Raw genomic sequence first — 18,017 nt, forward strand, 5'->3', positions numbered from 1 at the left:
TTCAGATTCAGATGCTGACAGACAAGAAAATGGAACTAGAAAGGAGGTTGCAGGCCCTTCTGGATGAGCGAGAGAGGCTCACGGCAGCGTTGGACGAGGCTACGGATCGCATTGTCTTGCTGGAGCATCAGTCTCGTGAGCACGAGTTGCAGGTAAACATTTAATAACCTTAATGTGTGGTAGCAGCCCAGGTCTATCTCTAGATGTAGTGTTTCCAGTGAAACTGTATCTCCTGATATGAATTGAATATCAGGGCAGGAATACAAAGCTGGAACAGACAGATCATTTCAAGTACTTGGGATGTGTAGGCCTTATCTCCTAGGATGTTTGTGTATTAAATGAAATTGTATCGAAGTGCTGTGATCAATGGCATTCTGTAAGAAAGAAGGGAGTTCTAGGAAAACATTATTTTTACATCAGTCTGTTTCCAGACCAACTTTGCTGTAGGCCTACAGGAGTGAAACCTGGGTGGACTGAGGATATCTTATTTAAAAGTTGGAAGGAACAGGGATGAAGGTAGCGAGAATAATAGCTGGTATAAACAGGTGGAAACAATGACAGGAGAGTATTCAGAATGAGGGGATTAAGGCTAAGTTAGGAATGAACTGGATGGTTGAAGCTCTGTGCATAGCCAGCTTTGGTGGTGGAGTAATGTGAGGCAAATGGAGGAGGATAGATTACCTAGAAAATTATAACTCAGTTTTTAATGTTTTATTAATAGGAGATGCAGAACTAAACAAGGCCAAAGAGCAAAGCTAATGCAGTTTTGATCAACGTTATTCTGTACGAAAGAAGTTAGCTCTCTGACTACATTGATCTATTTTCAGATTGATTTTGAGGTGTGGGAGTGAAAACTGGGTGGACTCAAGATATATTTTTTTTTTACTTTATTAATTAATTCCGAGCCAAAGGCTCATATACAGGAATTGTACAATACAATTTGTTTAGCGTCTAAAATTAATATAATACATATACATTGGCTGCAAATAAATACATAAATTTGTTATAATGAACGTTACTCTAAATATTTCCTTTATGTTACCACTACACAAAGTCTTATCTAGAAAGTCATCTACTTACTTAGGTACCGGTACTGATTCCATAGCACTTTCTTTAATTTTGAAAGTTGACAGATTGGAAACTGATTTTAAATCTCTTGGAAGATGATTTTACTTACAATTATCCAAATAGAAGATTGTGGAGGCAGTTAGTTAATTCACAGAGCCTTGCAGACTCATTGCAGTCTCTAATGAAGATTTATTATTTTTATTTATCTTATTACATATGCACAGATTCTTCTTCTTCTCCTTGGCCTTTTCCCACTTTATTAGGATCAACAATTGACGTGGATTTGGCTCAGTTTTATGGCTGGATGCCCTTTCTGATGCCAGCTTTCTCCAGAAGTATGTAGAGGATGGTTGCCCAGTTATTGCACCACCACCACCAGCATTGTAACATAAATGAGCACTATTAAAACAAGGAAAACATATGTAGCCTACCTGTTATGAGGTCAAAAAACAAAACAAAGACACCTCCGTACAGGCCATGAAGGCCCTCGGAGGAGTGGAAGGTAAAGGCTTCCACCATTGTTAACCTCGGCACGTGATGGGGTAGAGTGGTTAGCTCTTCGCCCGGCCGCCTTTGCCCCAAGGAATTAACCTGGTACTCATTTTTGGTGTAGGCTGAGTGAACCTCAGGGCCATATGCACCTCCGGAAGTGGAAATCTTGTTTCTTAAATTTTTTACAGTCTCCAAAGACCTTAAAAAGTAGTTAGTGGGACGTAAAGCAAATAACATTATTAAATTTTTTATGACTTCCTGACGGGGATTCGAACCCACGTCCTTCCGGGCGAACCGAGCATGCCTTTACCGCCTCGGATAGGCAGGCCCCTCCTGTTATGAGGTGGGAAGGGAATTTCTTATTGTTGGACAAAAACAGGCATTTTTTACTTGACGAAGGTGAACTAATTCCGTAAAATCTAGTACATCCAAATCCCACAGCCACCTTCTGTGCTAATAAGAATTCTGGTAAAAAAAATATTTTAAATATAATACACGGTTGAAGATTTTTAAAACAACAGCACAAACGAGTTGACAAACCATATATGTCATACATAATTAGAAGATCAGTTTCACAAGAACTTTTACTACTCTCCTTGTCATGGACAAGACATTTTCATTTAAGTGTTGTTGATTATGTAGTGTTTTATGGATCCTTGTTCTCTGTGTCAATTTTAATCTCTAACAAGAAAGTGCGACTGAGGATGTCCTAAAAGAGGATGAATCATATCCTGTAATAATGTATAACTTAATGTAGAAGAAATAATCAAGAGATTATTATTGTGTTGGAAAGGTGGATTTTTTATTTACTGAGGTGCGATTATACAGAGTGGAGATCTGTTAAGAAGGAAGCCATACTTTCCAGTAATGAACTTCATTTCGGTTCCATATTGACTTTAAATATCTAAGATAAAATTCTAAAAGAATTTAATTGTATAAAGTCCACCTGTTCAATACACATTTGCCATTTGATAAATGGTCTGTCTAAAAAGCTACATAGCCTAGAGGTCATCATCACCTAAAATAACATAAAGAAGAAAGACATATACAAAAAAACAGTGATACATGTCTATGTAGCTTTTTAGACAGACGATTTATCAAATGGCAAACGTGTATTGAACAGGTGGACTTCATACAATTAAATTGTTTTAGAATTTTAGATATTTTCCAGTGTCAACTAAGTTAAATGAAACTTTTTCAGTTTGTTGAACACACAAGTTCAATATAAATATTACAAAATAACATATCTGTTAAAGACCATACTTTTAAACAAGGAACAGTGTATATTTTTATTCCTTGTTTAATAGTGGTGGGTTTTTCAATACTTTGCATGTATGTTATAGTGTAAAATTTATATTGAACTTGTGTGTTCAACAGACTTTTATGTTACATTTAGAGTAGAGATCTTTTGAGGGAGACCAAAGCCTGAAAGGGGATTCTTGTTATTAAACAAAGGCTGCCAGTCAAGAGGAGCAGCATCAAGCCATGTTGAGTGCCACTGCTGTAATAAAGATGTATGTACAGTATGTTGTTATTCCTTACGCTGGCAATAGTTGTGATGAATGATGTAGCTTGTAGGGAGGCAGTTACGAGGTAGGATAGCAAAGTAACTATCACCTTGCTAACACTAATAAAGATAAAAAAGGAAGGTACTGGCAAAACAAAAAGAGAAGGGTCATATAGGGTGTGAAATTGGAGCACCATGTTGAGCTACAACAGGCAGGGGAAACCATGTTCCCTCACCAGTTGTGTGAATTTTAGTGGGCATGGCAGAAACCAAAGAGGGAACCACCTCACTGCTCATTTCCTAGGATACCCAGCCTTTCTATGACAACCAATGATAGATAGAATTGTTGTGCAGGTGATTTCAAATTCTTGTTGTGATTTACCTCTTTTATAGCTTCTAATATTTCAGATATAAAACATAGCCTCTAATATGCCTAACATTAATATAATGGTAGCCTATACTCCAAGCACCTTGAAATATGGGATAAATGTCTTCACAGCAACCATGAAAATATCAGTTTTGTGCAACTTCAGTAACTGGTTGTCTACCTCCCTGATGAACCAAACCAGCATTATGCTGAATCTAGATTAAATGTTGCAATTACATTACAGACTGCTATGCCTTTCAACCCTACGTCCGCAAGCCTCTGAAAATTAACTAAATGCCTCCACAATCCTCTGTTTGCAACTAGTTCTGTGACTTCATTTAGTTCCACACCTGTTATCATCAAATTATTTATGTCTGTCCGGCTCCATGGCTAAATGGTTAGCGTGCTTTGGTCAGAGGGGTCCCATGTTTGATTCCCGGCAGGGTCGGGAATTTTAACCTTAATTGGTTAATTTCGCTGGCACGGGGGTTGGGTGTGTCATCTTCATCATCATTTCATCCTCATCATGACGCGCAGGTCGCCTACGGGAGTCAAATCAAAAGACCTGCATCTGGCGAGCCGAACTTGTCCTCAGACACTCCCAGCACTTAAAGCCATAGGCCACTTCTATTTATGTCCAACCATCATCGCCTTGGTCTCCCTCTACTTCTCTTACCCTCTATGGCTGGGTGCACTGTATTGCTAGGTAACCAATCCTCCCCTATTCGCCTCAAATGACCCCAAGACCACAACCAGTTCATGCATACATCTTCATCCATCAATTTCATTCCTTGATTAGCCTCCATCTCTTTGGTCCAAATACCCTCCTGCCATTGTTCCCATCTGTTTGTACCAGCAATCTTTCTCACTGATTTCATGCCTGTTTCTTCCTTGCTCCACCCAAGATTCACTCCCATGCAGCAAAGTAAGTTTCATCTGAAAGCCGACTTCTTTCTTATGGAATATCACTAATTGCAACTGCAAGGTCATATTGTTTGCTTTGCTACACCTTGATTCAATTTCGTTTAGAGTACTAGCATCCTGGGAGAATCTTCTTCTTCTTCATCATCAGCCCGTTGTCATCCACTCTTGAATGTAGGCCATTTTCCACTATGTAGGTCGATCTGTTGCTGTTTGGAGCTAATCAGTATTTCAGCCCAGTGTAGCTGTTGTCTCACAACACTGCATCATGATGTTCTGCATTGTCACCTCAACACTCTCTTGGTCCATCGGCTTCCATCCTGTCCTGCTCATTTCCATTTAAGTGTGGCAATGCGTTGGATCACGTCTGTCACGCGGGTTCTTTGATGGATTTGTTTGTTTGATGTTCTGTCTCGATGCAAGATCCCAGGCATGCGTCCTCTTCATCGCCTACTGCACAACTCCCAGTCTGTGTTATGTTGGTTTAGCGAGACTGTTTTCCAGACCTTACGTAGTGACTGGTGTGTTTTCGCCTTGCAGCATGAAGTCAAGTTTTCCAAACGCACTCCAACTCAGACTAACTCCCCCTGTTACTTTTTCCCTGCAATGTTTCTTCCCAAGCTTGATCTTGCATCCAAGATACCACATTCCTCGACTTTCTCCAGGCAAGGGTGAAGAGCTTCATTCAGTGATGTCAAGGATGCCATCTGGGTTCTCTTCTTTTTTAAGCCAACATTCTTCTAAGCTTCATTCAACTCACTGAACATATCTTGCAATTGTTGTGGATCACTTGTTATCAGTATGATGTCATTCGCAAACTGTAGATGATTGAGGAAGTTGCCATCAGTACTAATCTCCTTTCCTTTCCTTTTCTTTCAAGTCCGAAATGCCTCTGTCAATTGCTATCCTCCCCGTCATCCCAACTTCACTTTCATGTGGAGACTGGTATTCTCGTAGATGTTTCTTATGAAGTTTACATATCTGGAGTCAGTTCCAACATTATGCAATGCAGGTATCACAGCCCAAGTCTCGATGGAAGTTGAATGATTTGTTACGTGTAGTAGGATAATACATTGTATTCTGTGGTCTTCTCAATGAGACTGTAAACAACTTGAAGCTGATCACTCATGCTGTATTGTTGTCGGAACCTAGCTTACTCAACAGGCTGGTTATCAGATTTGTAATAATTCTGGTCATGAGTTTGCAAAGGTGAGAGAGTAAGCTGATGGGTTTGTAGTTCTCTGTAACAGTACTGTCACCTTTTTTGTATAGGAAAATGACTTCAGCAGCCTCCCAAGCTCGTGCTATTCTGCCTTCCCAAGAACTAATATTGTCTTCTCTAGGTTGCTGCATCATTACGGTTGATATGTTTCAGTGGGTCTGTGAAGCTTTTAATGTACATGGGACTTGTCCTTTTCACTAGACCATCCATAAATTCTGTAGATCTGAGGTAAATGATGATGATAATAATAATAATAATAATAGAAAGCTGTTATGTTTATTAAAAACTATTTTTATTTAGAAGTGGTATTTCAGTGTTCTTTTCATGACTGGATATCTTTTGTTGGCTTGTTCCCAGTTTCGTCACTCGCAGCGTGAGCTCGAACAGCTGCGCTCTGTCAATAGTTCCCTAGGTGAGAGACTGGAGGCAATGTCTGGCAGTACAAGCAGCAGTAGTCACAGCACGCACCGCTCTCTCCTCAACGAGATGGAGTGTGATGGAGACATAGAGGAGGAAGAGGAGGAGCTACCCTTGCTCGCGCAGCAACAGTCGACAGACACGGTTAGTATCAGAGTTAGTGTAGAATACACATAATAATGGGAACTTAACATTTTAAATGGAAATATGAAATTGATATTATCTTAATCAATGGGCATCAGGTGGGTCATCTTAACGGTATAAACATTCGCCACAGGAGAAAGAACATGACAGAAACGAGACAGCTTTCAAAAGCCTAATGATTTAAGTTTCTTATTAATACTGATGTATCAATATTCCATATTATAGGAATACAGTTCAAGTAATGATTCATTCCACAAGGAACAATAATAGTATTTCTGTGATAACAAGGGAAACTGTACATGTTCTGAAACAGTTGGCAGCTCTGTTCATGTCTAATAAGGGGAGTGGAGCAAATGACACTGATTTTGTAGAGCTCTTGCAAGGTTGATTTACTTGGGTACGAAATTGGTACTATTTTGAAATTCTCTCAGATTGTCACTAATGTTGAAGAGTTTAATGTTTCAATCTTCAAACGCCAGTTACGAGCCATCCTTCACATTAGTATTCATGTAGCACAGTGGGCAAGGTGCTGGCTCCGTTGTGTAAGAAGTACAAGTTCAGGTCACAATCAATTCATTTTTTAATGTAATTTAATTTTAAAATTATTTTGATATAAATATGTCTTATGGCTGGGAGTCATCTGAAAATCTGCGTCGCAAAATTAGCGATACAGAATTTGAGACGCTATGTTACCTAACAACTATGCAGGCTGTGATGTGAAGTACTGATGGATGGCCGAGACTGAGAGACATCAAAGAGGCCTCATCTCATCACACTCTAGAGAACTGATTATTTTATTTCCTTCCCATTTGAATGCACTAAATCCTACACCTGTCGACTCCCAATTCCACACAGACGTCTCTTGAAAATGATTCGTTAGATGCAAATACAATAGAACCTTGATGTCTCGAATCACCTCGGGAGCTAAATTTTATTTTGAGTTATCGAAATTTTGAGATATACAGAAAACCATTTTTGAGCATATATAGCACATAATCGAAACATATATCTATGGGCTTATACTGAATAAATTATTTTTAACAGTATTTAAACATATACAAACAAACTCTATTTTATGGCATCACTTTAATTATAACCCTCATTATAGTAACTTTTTAGAAGACAGGATACAATACATACAGTAGCGAAACCAGAAACATACCTCGGTTAACACTTTTGGAAAAAAAATCCGTTAGTCTCTTCTGTTTGTTATTGTTAACCTTTCCTCCCTTCACATTGAAAATTCTCTTCAATAACACACAGCCGAGATTCGTAAATGGAGTTTGTCATCCGTGACTTCGGGGGTTGCTTTCATATGTGACCGATAATTGATTCACACCCGAGGCTTCGCCGATTTTCCGATCGCTACAAATTTTAGTTTTTGGTTCCTGTAATATTAGCTCCCAGAATCACTGTAACCCTTTCTTTACTTGTTAACTGTTCCTCACAAACCACAAATGCCGTATTGCACTATTAATGTTGCACAAAATTCGACTAACAGAGTATTCTTTTCCCCAAGGGAGGAAATGTTTGCTTCAAGAAATCGAGAAATTCATGCAACCGAATTTTGAGTAATAGAGAAATAAATACATGTGAAAAATAGAACAAATGGCCGGAAAATTTAAGTTACTTCGAGATACTGAAAATTCGAGTAATGGAGGTTCGAGATCTCGAGGTTCGACTGTAAAATCATTAACAATTTGAGTTTCAGTTATTGAAAGACATTTATGGTCGTTTAATTTTCCCAAAGGGAAATTTGACAGCATTTTTTGCTCCCTGCTTTTATTTTTAACTGTGTGTCTTAATTTTTTTTACTGATTACTAGCTCTTGTATCCCTTGTTTATGGGTTAGTTTTGCACAATTGTAGCAGTACAGTCACTTAGCGGACAGGAGTGGCAGGAGTAGAGACAGAGTACACACTTGAACAAACAACATTCAGTCACTGCCGATTAATTTTCGAGGCTATGAAATGTGTGCATTAACATGTACAAACGTAATTTGCTTTTGAGCTGTTTTAGAGTTGGAAAGAAAGTTCATACCATCCTTCTTGTAGACAACTGAATTTTAAATATACTGTACAGTACATGCTTTATTTTGTGATAGGATTGCTGAAAAATCAGAATAGGCTTGTATTTGGACTGAATATCAGAGGGTTTCTGTACCTAATAATATCTCATTCGATCCCATAGTTAGGAGTGACTGAGCTTGAAAGAGGAAAAGTGGCATAAACATCCCAAACCGGTGGGAGCTGGACGAAGGAAATGGGGTATGATAGTGAAAAGCTAAGAAGAAACTACAATCATCTCATTATAAGCTATTATGCAATAGTTTGCAAATAATTTCATAAATAATGCCCAGTTGTTGTAGTTTCAGAAGATAGACAGAATTTCATTTTTAAAAATTTCATTGTAATATAGGAAAAGGGAGCAGAACATCACTAGACTCATTTAGAGGAGTAGCACTAGAAAATGCATCCTTTAAAGTTTTCACAAAGATACTAAATGAAAGATTACTGGAAGCCTTCAGTGGGTACATTCCAGAAAATCAATTCGGTTTTATGAAAGGCAGGAGCACGGTCCAGGCAGTGAAATACCTAATAAATCAGGTAGAAGAAGCCTTAAGACACAAAGGAGGGAAATATCACGCAGTCTTTGTTGATTTCAAGAAGGCATTCGACTCAATCGACAGGCGAAAGCTAATCGAGAAAATGAAATTGACAATCGGCGAGAGAGACCCACTAGTGAGAATAGTTGAAGCATGTCTACGGAGGAACATAATCCAAATAAACAACAACGTAGAAATTTCTGAAGACATAATACAGACGAACGGAGTTATGCAAGGGGATCCCATGAGTCCCACACTTTTCAACATTTATACAGCAGATGTGAACCGCATAGTAGAGGAAGGATCAAAAGCAGAGCTGATCCTATACGCAGATGACATGCTGATCGGAGCGAAAGAAAAGGAGGATGTGCAAAGGGCAGTCCGCAGACTAGAGACCTGGGTGAAGGAAAACAGCCTAGAGATAAATGAAGAAAAGACAGTACAAATGACCTTCAGAAAAGGTGGGAAATCAACACCCAAAGACAACATAACATTACACCAAAAGCCATTACAAAAGGTACGAAATTACAAATATTTGGGAATAACACTACAGACAACGGCGGCGTCCTTTGGTATACATATTCAAGAAAGAACAGCAGCAGCAATCAGAGCCTCATACAGCATCCAAAACATTTCAAACCTTTCAATCAGCACGGCGATGAGACTTTTCAAGACGACAGTAGCGCCAGTGATAACATATGGAATTGAGATCGTGTGGGAAAAGCTAAAGATCGGAGACCTGATGAGAATAGAAAGTATAAAAGCAATGTTCATGAAGAGGATTACCCGAGTCGGAAAGACAGCGCCATCCCGGATGGTATACGAAATGCTGCGGGAGACGTATTTCATAGAAGACATATGATCACAGTTCTACCTACAATCAACGGAAGCAAGCAGGGCACTAGTAAACATCAGGGAAAGGAAGAAAAGTGAAATCGACCTCGACTTCTACGCCTCACCAGCGATGACGGACGATAGATGGACTAGAGAGTGCAACACACAGCGCCACGTGATAACACGACTCTCCATACATGGGTTTCACCACAAGGTATGCGTAAACCAGAAGTTCCATGAGCCAGACGAAGATTGTAAGTGCATTTTGTGTGGACAGAAGTGTAGAAGATATCACATCATAACATGCACGAAAAGAACCAGGACAATTACAGACTATAGCAAAGACTAAAATGTGAAATTTATTTAATGCTCAAACTTGAGTGTACATTTCTCTATTAATTAATTAATTAATTGTAATATATAATAATAACAACACAATTTTCTATGATTAACTATCATGGCAATAACAGGTTCTTTCAAACACAGTCCCTGGACCATTGGATCGTGCACAATACGAAAATTCCTATCCAACATGGTCAAAATTGCATTTGAGTATTCGTCCATGTACTATAGTCTGGCTTTCCAACTAAGTCTTGGCACATGTCACTGATAGTCGGAAACAGTCCACGATATGAAGCATGTACTGATTCGACCATTTCAGTGATATGCACACAAAGACTGAATCTGCCTCACGACTTTTACTTGTTTCTTCTGTGCGATGCATTTTATTAGATATGTTAGGCTATTGAGGTTGTATTATGGGAAGTGACTTTTTGCAACCTTCGTCCATTGAAAATGAAGGGGAATTGTTATTTTTTTGCAAAAAAGAATATTATTTAAATAATTAATAGTAAGTAAACTTGTGTCCTCATCCCGAGCTGGTGCAGCTCTTTTCAGGCACATCCCAATGGAGGTGAGCTGCATGTTCCATGTTAACCACATACATACCAATTTCTGGCAGTACCGGGAATCAAAACTGGGACTCCAAGGACGGCAGCACACATTTAATTATTTAACTTAATATTTTATTATGCATTATGTTACTCCAATTCCGTGCCAAACAATATGAGAAAGCATTTTAGCATAGTACAGTACATTGATGTATGAATCCCATAACCAATACGAAGCCAGTGCATGTGGATAGAGCGATACATGAACATGTTCATGTACAGACAATTAACTGTGTGCTGGAAAGGACCTGTATTATACAGGGTGAAGCGAAATTTGCGCAGTCGGGCGTCACAGCGTGACTCCTCATATGCCAGCAATAAAAAAATGTCTAGTTGCAAATCGAGGATATCTTTAAATCTTTAGAAACCGAGTCTAACCATTGTCTTCTTGGTCTACCTCTACTTCTCCTACCCTCCATAGCAGAGTCCATTATTCTCCTAGGTAACCTATCCTCCTCCATTCGCCTCACATGACCCCACCAACGAAGCCCGTTTATGCGCACAGCTTCATCCATCGAGTTCATTCCTAACTTAGCCTTTATCTCCTCATTCCGAGTACCATCCTGCCATTGTTCCCACCTGTTTGTACCAGCAATCATTCTTGCTACTTTCATGTCTGTTATTTCCAACTTATGAATAAGATATCCTGAGTCCACCCAGCTTTCGCTCCCGTAAAGCGTAACTACTTCTGGCAGCACACATTAATCGTGCTGTACGGTTGGTGCGGTGGATAGAGTTTTGGGTTAGCCTGCAGGAGGTCGAGGAGTCGATCCTGGGTTGAGGTGTATGCTTTTTATTTCGTAAATGTAGTCCAGGTGGTATGGTATCTGGCATCTTAATCGTCAACAGTGAATGCAGCAGGTCCTCTAGAAACCATTTGTATTTACATACTACGATCCTAGAAACGGACAAACATTCGTTTTCATTGGTCGGCTTTGAAAGAGGCCCTTTCCACTTCGTGGGCATGAATTTATTCGCACAACTTCATCTACTAGATGCGTTACGTGTTCAGCATTACTAAATTTTGTAAATATAGGATACATGTGACCTAAGAAACGGTGTCTTACTGTATTACAGTATGTAATGTCCGATGGAAATTAGCAAATAAAAATAGCGCCTCAACCCAGGATCGAACCCTCGACCTCCTCCATGCTAACCCAAAACTATAACCAGTACACCAACTGAACAGCACGGCTAATACATGCTGACAGAGGTAGTTACCCTACATATGGTTACAGTGTTGCCAGATTGCCACTCTTCAACTTTCTTTTTCTGCCGGATATACTCGCAGGACGATCTTTTGAGAGACACATTTTTTTAGTTGGTTGCTGTCCAGAATGCTGATTTTCTGCTTGCTATTTAATTATCACTAATTTTGTTTTCTGAATATTGTAATGCCAAACCTCATTGCTTACTTTGTTGAAACTGTTGAAGAGGAAATAAAGGTCTCCTAAACTGTCAACAAATATTATGGTGTCATCTGCACCCATGATCTCTTTTTCTTCGTCGACTGGCAAGAAACATCCCTTCAGAATATAAGTTAAAAAGGACTGCTGTATTATTGTTGCTATAATTATTCCAGTAGAGTAAGGAGTTTTATATTTCTAGGATACACTACTGCGACAAGAAGTGCTAACAGCCTGCCAACAACTACGAGGTATCTGTGGTCAGCTGAGGCGTTCTCGATCCGACTCCTTCAGTAGTTCAGGGCCAGAGTCCACTCCTGACAGCAGCAACTGCGATGTAGTCAAGGTGAGTTCTTACACATTACACAGTTATACAGGTAACAGAAAATTCTGTTCTCCATAAACATTCATACCTGAGGATTCAAGAGATAGTTATAGGCAATTTAGAGAGAACGAAGAGATGGACTGGTAGATTTATAAATTTACATCTTATAAATCCTACATTATGCCTTTGCTGGCGAGATGTAGTGTTTACAGTGCACTATGTCCTCTGGTATGGGCTATATCAAATTTGTTACTTTCATTGACCTGTCTCAGTCTCATCCTTGGCTTTGACAATATGAAAATGACTGAGGTATGAGTGATGCTAGTAATACCTTTCCTTATGCAGCCAGTCCTTGTTATGAATGGTGTGAAAATATTGCTCATAGGGTCGGTTGGTGCATGCATTTCAGTGGGCTTGGCAGGTTGATATGTAATAGCAACGGCTGGCTCGGTGAGGAAAGCAACGGGAAACTACCTCACTCCTCATTTCCCTAGTACGCCTCTTCAGTGACACCTAGGCTATTTATGACAGCTGTTGGCGGAGCTGCAGAGAATCAAACCAGCCTTTGGGCTGAATACCCAACATACAAATCCTACATACCCTTGTTAAGACCTATAAATGAGAGGCAGAAAAGAAGATATTAAAGATATTTCTAGCATTGGAGGATGCATTAATCTATGTATATATTAATAAATGTATGTAGGAACATTGGGATTTATTATTATTGATTCGTTATACCCAGCTAAGGAAGGCGTTTGAACTTACTAGCACTATTTTTGGTTTTTCTTCTTCTCTTCCCAATATCTCTTCATCCTCTCGCTGTGTTCCTTTCTATGTTGTTCAGTCCATCCTGTATTTAGTCGGGTGCGCTTTACAAAAAATTTGTGTTTGTGAATTAAGGTTCTGAATTCTATTTTGAAAGATTTCTTTACTGGTGCCAATTTCATTTAGGCCTCCACTGATTTCTTTTAGCCAATTATTATCATTTTTCATTGATAATGCTAAATTTAAAATTTTCTTTGTGAGCCTGTTATTATCCAGTCTACTGTATATGTAGTATCCTATATTCATTATCTAATTAATTTTAACAGTAAATTAAAGAATTTATTTAGTATTACTATTTGGGTGATTCCAGGATTATTTTTGACTCATAGATTTTTTTCTTAATACAAGGAAAAGAAAGAAAGAAAGAAAGAAAGAAAGAAAGAAAGAAAAAGATTTTGGCATTAGTTACAAAAATTAAATATGCTGATTTCAATCCAATGCTGGCGGAATCAGAAGATGATAAATGGGGCACACTGTAATAAATATGGTCCATAATGCCAAGAAAGTAGGACTGAAGATTACTGAAGAAAAAACTGAAGTCATATGCAGCTTCTAAATGAAAGGCGACAAAAGAGGAATGAAATTTGGAGCAAGTTCTGTGCAACAGATGCTATGCAAAAAAACATAGGGAACAAACAATTTACAGTCGAAGATACATGGTTACAAGCTTTACTGTTCATGGTTTCCACAATAAAATATGCATAACCAATACCACACCAAGAACTTTGTGCTATGAGTGGAATCTTTTCCCAAGTTTTATGCATCTGATTAGGTTTCTAAAACAAGTTCTTTCACCATACTGGCCATTGCTTGCAATCATTCAATAATAATAATTTGTGTAAGTTTCTATCCTATTTTTCATCTTCTAAGTATACTTAAGCAATCTTATCAAATGTTTTACTTTTTATTACCAAAACTTAGTATTATGTCAGGAATACTGGACCAGTAAACATTTAGAAATACAGTATTCCACTTTTCTCATTTCTTTGATCCTCTACGCTCTGATTTAAGAAAAGAGCTCTTTATTTGTTTGTTCTGGTGTTAAGTGTTTTTAAGTGACTTACTTTACTACGAGTATCTCTTGCTGCAGGTAGGGGATCTCTCTGAACTGGTCAAGGAGCTGACTGCCCTAGTGCGTACCGTGTGTTCGCACTCTCGGACCTGCAGCTCTAGCAGCAGTGGGCTCGACCTGGAGCTAGAACTGGAGGCAGAGCTTCATCGCGCACGAGAGGCGCTCGAAAAGGCTCAACGAGCCCTGGACGAGAAACAAGAGCAGCTGAAGCGAGCCAGCGACCAAATACGGGACCTCACTAGCAAGGTGAGAACTCAAAGTAGTATCCTGTAAGACGAAACCAGTAAAGAATAAATAATTTCTACATTTGTGGTCAAAGATGGTCTTCTTCTTCCGTGAATCTGTCTTGAGAGAGGTATCAACTGGATATTCTCCATGATTTTCTGTCCTGAGCATCTTGTTTCAGTTGTTCATAACTTCTACCTTGCTTGACATCTGTTAACATTTCAAACCTTCTTCTTCCTCTTCTTCCATCTATTCCCCCTCCCCCGTTGAAGACAATTTTTACATAGTATGTGACCCAACCAGGATATTTTCCTCTTCCTTATCATTTTCATCAGGTGTCTCTTCTCTCCTACTCTTCTTAGCACTTTATCTGTCCACTTAAGTGTTTTCATTCTTCTCCACAATCATATTTCAAAACTTTTGAAATATTTTGTATCTTTCTTTCTTAATGTCCATGTTTCAGGACCTCACTCCACACAAAACACTTCATGAACCTCTTTCTTAAATTAATAGGGATTACGTAAAATGTCAAAAACCCTCTCCCCTTTCCAAAAGCTTCTTTTCCTGTAGATATTCTGTACAGCTTCCATTCCACATTAACAAACTCCCCAAATATCTGAATGACTTTACTTGTTCAAATATCTTTCCCTCTAGTGTTATATTAATAGCACTTTCCTCCTTTCCTACTCTCATCACCTTAAGTCTTGCCATTGTTGATCTTCATTCCAAACTCTTACAAATACAAATGTCAGTATCTCCTTATTTTTTCATGAACTATTTTCTAATAGCAAAACCCAACATACAAGAACTTTTCTCCAGGTTTGCACAAGTAATGGTGAATTTATATTGTTTTGAATTTGTAACCAACAAATAGCACCTTTCTATCTTCCTCTAACCAACTACCATTGTTCCTCTTTAACTGATTTTCAACTTCCTTAATCTAAGCTATTTGCTTTACGTCGCACTGACACAGATAGGTCTTATGGTGACAATGGGATAGGAAAGGCCTAGGAATGGGAAGGAAGCGGCCGTGGCCTTAATTAAGGTACAGCCCCAGCATTTGCCTGGTGTGAAAATGGGAAACCACGGAAAACCACCTTCAGGGCTGCTGACAGTGGGGCTCGAACCCACTATCTACCGATTACTGGATACTGGCCGCACTTAAGCGACTGCAGCTATCGCTACCTTAATCTGGGTCTCCCTCTTGCTCCCCCTCTTTCTATCTGCATCACCATCATCTGCTTTGGCATCCTTTCCTTTACCATTCTCTTAACGTGCCCAAACCATCGAAGTCTATCCTCCATTCTATCGAAAAGCTTTTCCAATCCAATTTCCTTCCTGATATCCTCATTTCTTACTCTGTCTTTTCTTGTCTTTCCTATCATAATTCTTAAAAATTTCATTTCACTGGCTTAGATTTTATTCTCCTGTCTTTTTGTCAGTGTCCGGTCTTTGCTGCATATTTCAGGAATGGGCAGTAATATATCTTATACATCTCTCTTTACACTTCATTGGTACTTCCTTTACACCAGGTTTCTTACATTCTGGTAGAATGCACTTCCCTGTGGAATCCTTTTACTGGTCTCCATGTTCAGAACGGCACGCCATAGTGTAAGCGGGAAAACTGTAGAAATTGCAGAAAGTCCATAGTAGTTGGCATCTTTGTGAAGAAGTAGTTCATATTTGCACAGAAGTCTGACTTTTACTTAGCAGCATGTTAAAAACACAAGACCATATCCCAGCGATATACAGCCACAGTACTTTTATTCCACTTTGATTGTTTTTAACAGGGTCTGTGTGTTTTCAGCTAAGCATACGTGAGGCAGAGCTGAAAGGTGTGGTAGAAGAACGCGATCGAGCTCGTGGAGACCTGGAAGACACTCACTTGGCTAGGGACGAGCTAATACGCAAGGCATGGAACGCTCGCGATGGCGCTGTGGCACGCAAGAACCACGTGGAGGTAGAGCTAGCACGCACTAGAATTGACGTGATGCAGGCTAACAGCCAGCTACTGGAGGCAATCCAGCAGAAGGTGGAGCTCAGCCAACAGTTGGAACAGTGGCAGGTAAGTGATGTCATTAGCTGTGCACTTGCCCATTCCCCTCCTCCTGCATATTACTTGAGCGTAAAACATTGACAATGATACGAAGTACTGGCATGGAATGTCTGATTGAACACACTGGTCAGAAAGCAAGACATGTTGTCCCCAACTGTGTTGTAATATGTCATAAATGTCATTGTATGTATGTGTGTGGGTACTGCACCGGAGGGTTTATTACTGTTCCCGCGGTAACTTTCTCTATTGCGCCGCGTTGGAGCATTAATTAAATATACACCTGTTTAAACATCGCTCCGGCTACGAAATTCACAACATCGGGTAATGAATCATACCTAGACTCTGTATTATATCATTTACAGTTAACTTACATGAAAATTGGGATATCATGTATGAACATGAGCAATAACAATATGGTGCATATTTGTTTCTCAGGGTAAATTACTTTCATTGTATTCCCATATACTCTAAATAAGTCGTAGATTCCGTTGAAGAGTAGCTATATGCTTAACCAGTCATTCAGTCTCCACATATTAAGGAAATTGCCTGGCCTACGCGTAGTATTCGGCATAAACAAATTCAATTGATCCATATATTATCTTATTATTACATACTACAAGTTACTTTAGAAATAGAAACGCAATATTACTACTATATTTAGTTTATTAGCATGCTAATATATTATAAATCGGAATATCAGTGCATCTATCAGCAATAGAGAAAAGAATATCATACGAAGTTACAAAGATCATTCTCAAATTCTTGAATTCTGAGATAAACATAGTTGAAAATCTTTAAATTACCATTATATTTGTTTACATTTACGTTAACCTTCAATAATATTTCATATTTTCAGTATTTAAGTTGATTCATGGGGGAAAAGTAGGGACTAAAACTTTATTCATCAGGGAGGAGTGGAATATCTTCCTGTTAATACTGTTTGGGATTGTCTTTGGGGCATCATTTAGGTTTCATCTTTCTTTTCGGTCTATATGTCTGAATTTATTTGGATACTTGTTTGGATTCTCACTTCTGACTCATCACATTACGAGATAAACATTACGTTGTTTAAATCTGGGTTCAAAAACACCCATGCAGTTATTAACATTCCTATCATAGCCAAAACTTGAGTAAATTAAAACTGTACACCAACATATGTACATAATAAACCAAATATCCTTACAACAGAGTGCCATAGATATAATAGCAAGTCAGTCTAACCTGCGAAAATCGTGCCATGAATTCCTAATCATATGCCAATGTATTTACTTATTCTCAAATATCTCTTCGCTGTGCCAAGATTTTGTCAAAGAAAACCGTTCTTCATATTAGCATTAACGCGCTGAACTTCAAATATATATATGCGAGACTCCATTTTATTCTTGTATATTTGTATTACGTAACGTATAACAAACAAGTAACCTATCAATACCTTCAGTTAAAAAGTCACTACGAAACATATTATGTTTGGCTCAAGTCAAACACTCAACTTAACATGGCCTGAATCCTTCATTTGCAGTGCTAATCCTAATATAAATATTATATGTAACACAGGAATTCGCAATTCAATCAGTTATCCCT

At 38.7% G+C, this 18,017-nt stretch overlaps 1 protein-coding gene across 1 annotated transcript in view; it reads left to right on the forward strand.

Annotated features, from left to right (window-relative positions):
* LOC136886418 (bicaudal D-related protein homolog) overlaps positions 1–18,017 on the forward strand; it is a 396,778-nt gene that overhangs the window by 354,390 nt on the left and 24,371 nt on the right. Inside the window, exons 4-8 of the mRNA XM_067159190.2 lie at positions 6–152; positions 5,935–6,138; positions 12,136–12,279; positions 14,174–14,401; positions 16,188–16,445. Of these exons, the coding sequence (XP_067015291.2) occupies positions 6–152; positions 5,935–6,138; positions 12,136–12,279; positions 14,174–14,401; positions 16,188–16,445 (981 nt within the window). The remainder of the gene's footprint in view (positions 1–5; positions 153–5,934; positions 6,139–12,135; positions 12,280–14,173; positions 14,402–16,187; positions 16,446–18,017) is intronic.

Source organism: Anabrus simplex, chromosome X, assembly GCF_040414725.1.
Source record: "Anabrus simplex isolate iqAnaSimp1 chromosome X, ASM4041472v1, whole genome shotgun sequence".
Classification (NCBI taxonomy): domain Eukaryota; kingdom Metazoa; phylum Arthropoda; class Insecta; order Orthoptera; family Tettigoniidae; genus Anabrus; species Anabrus simplex.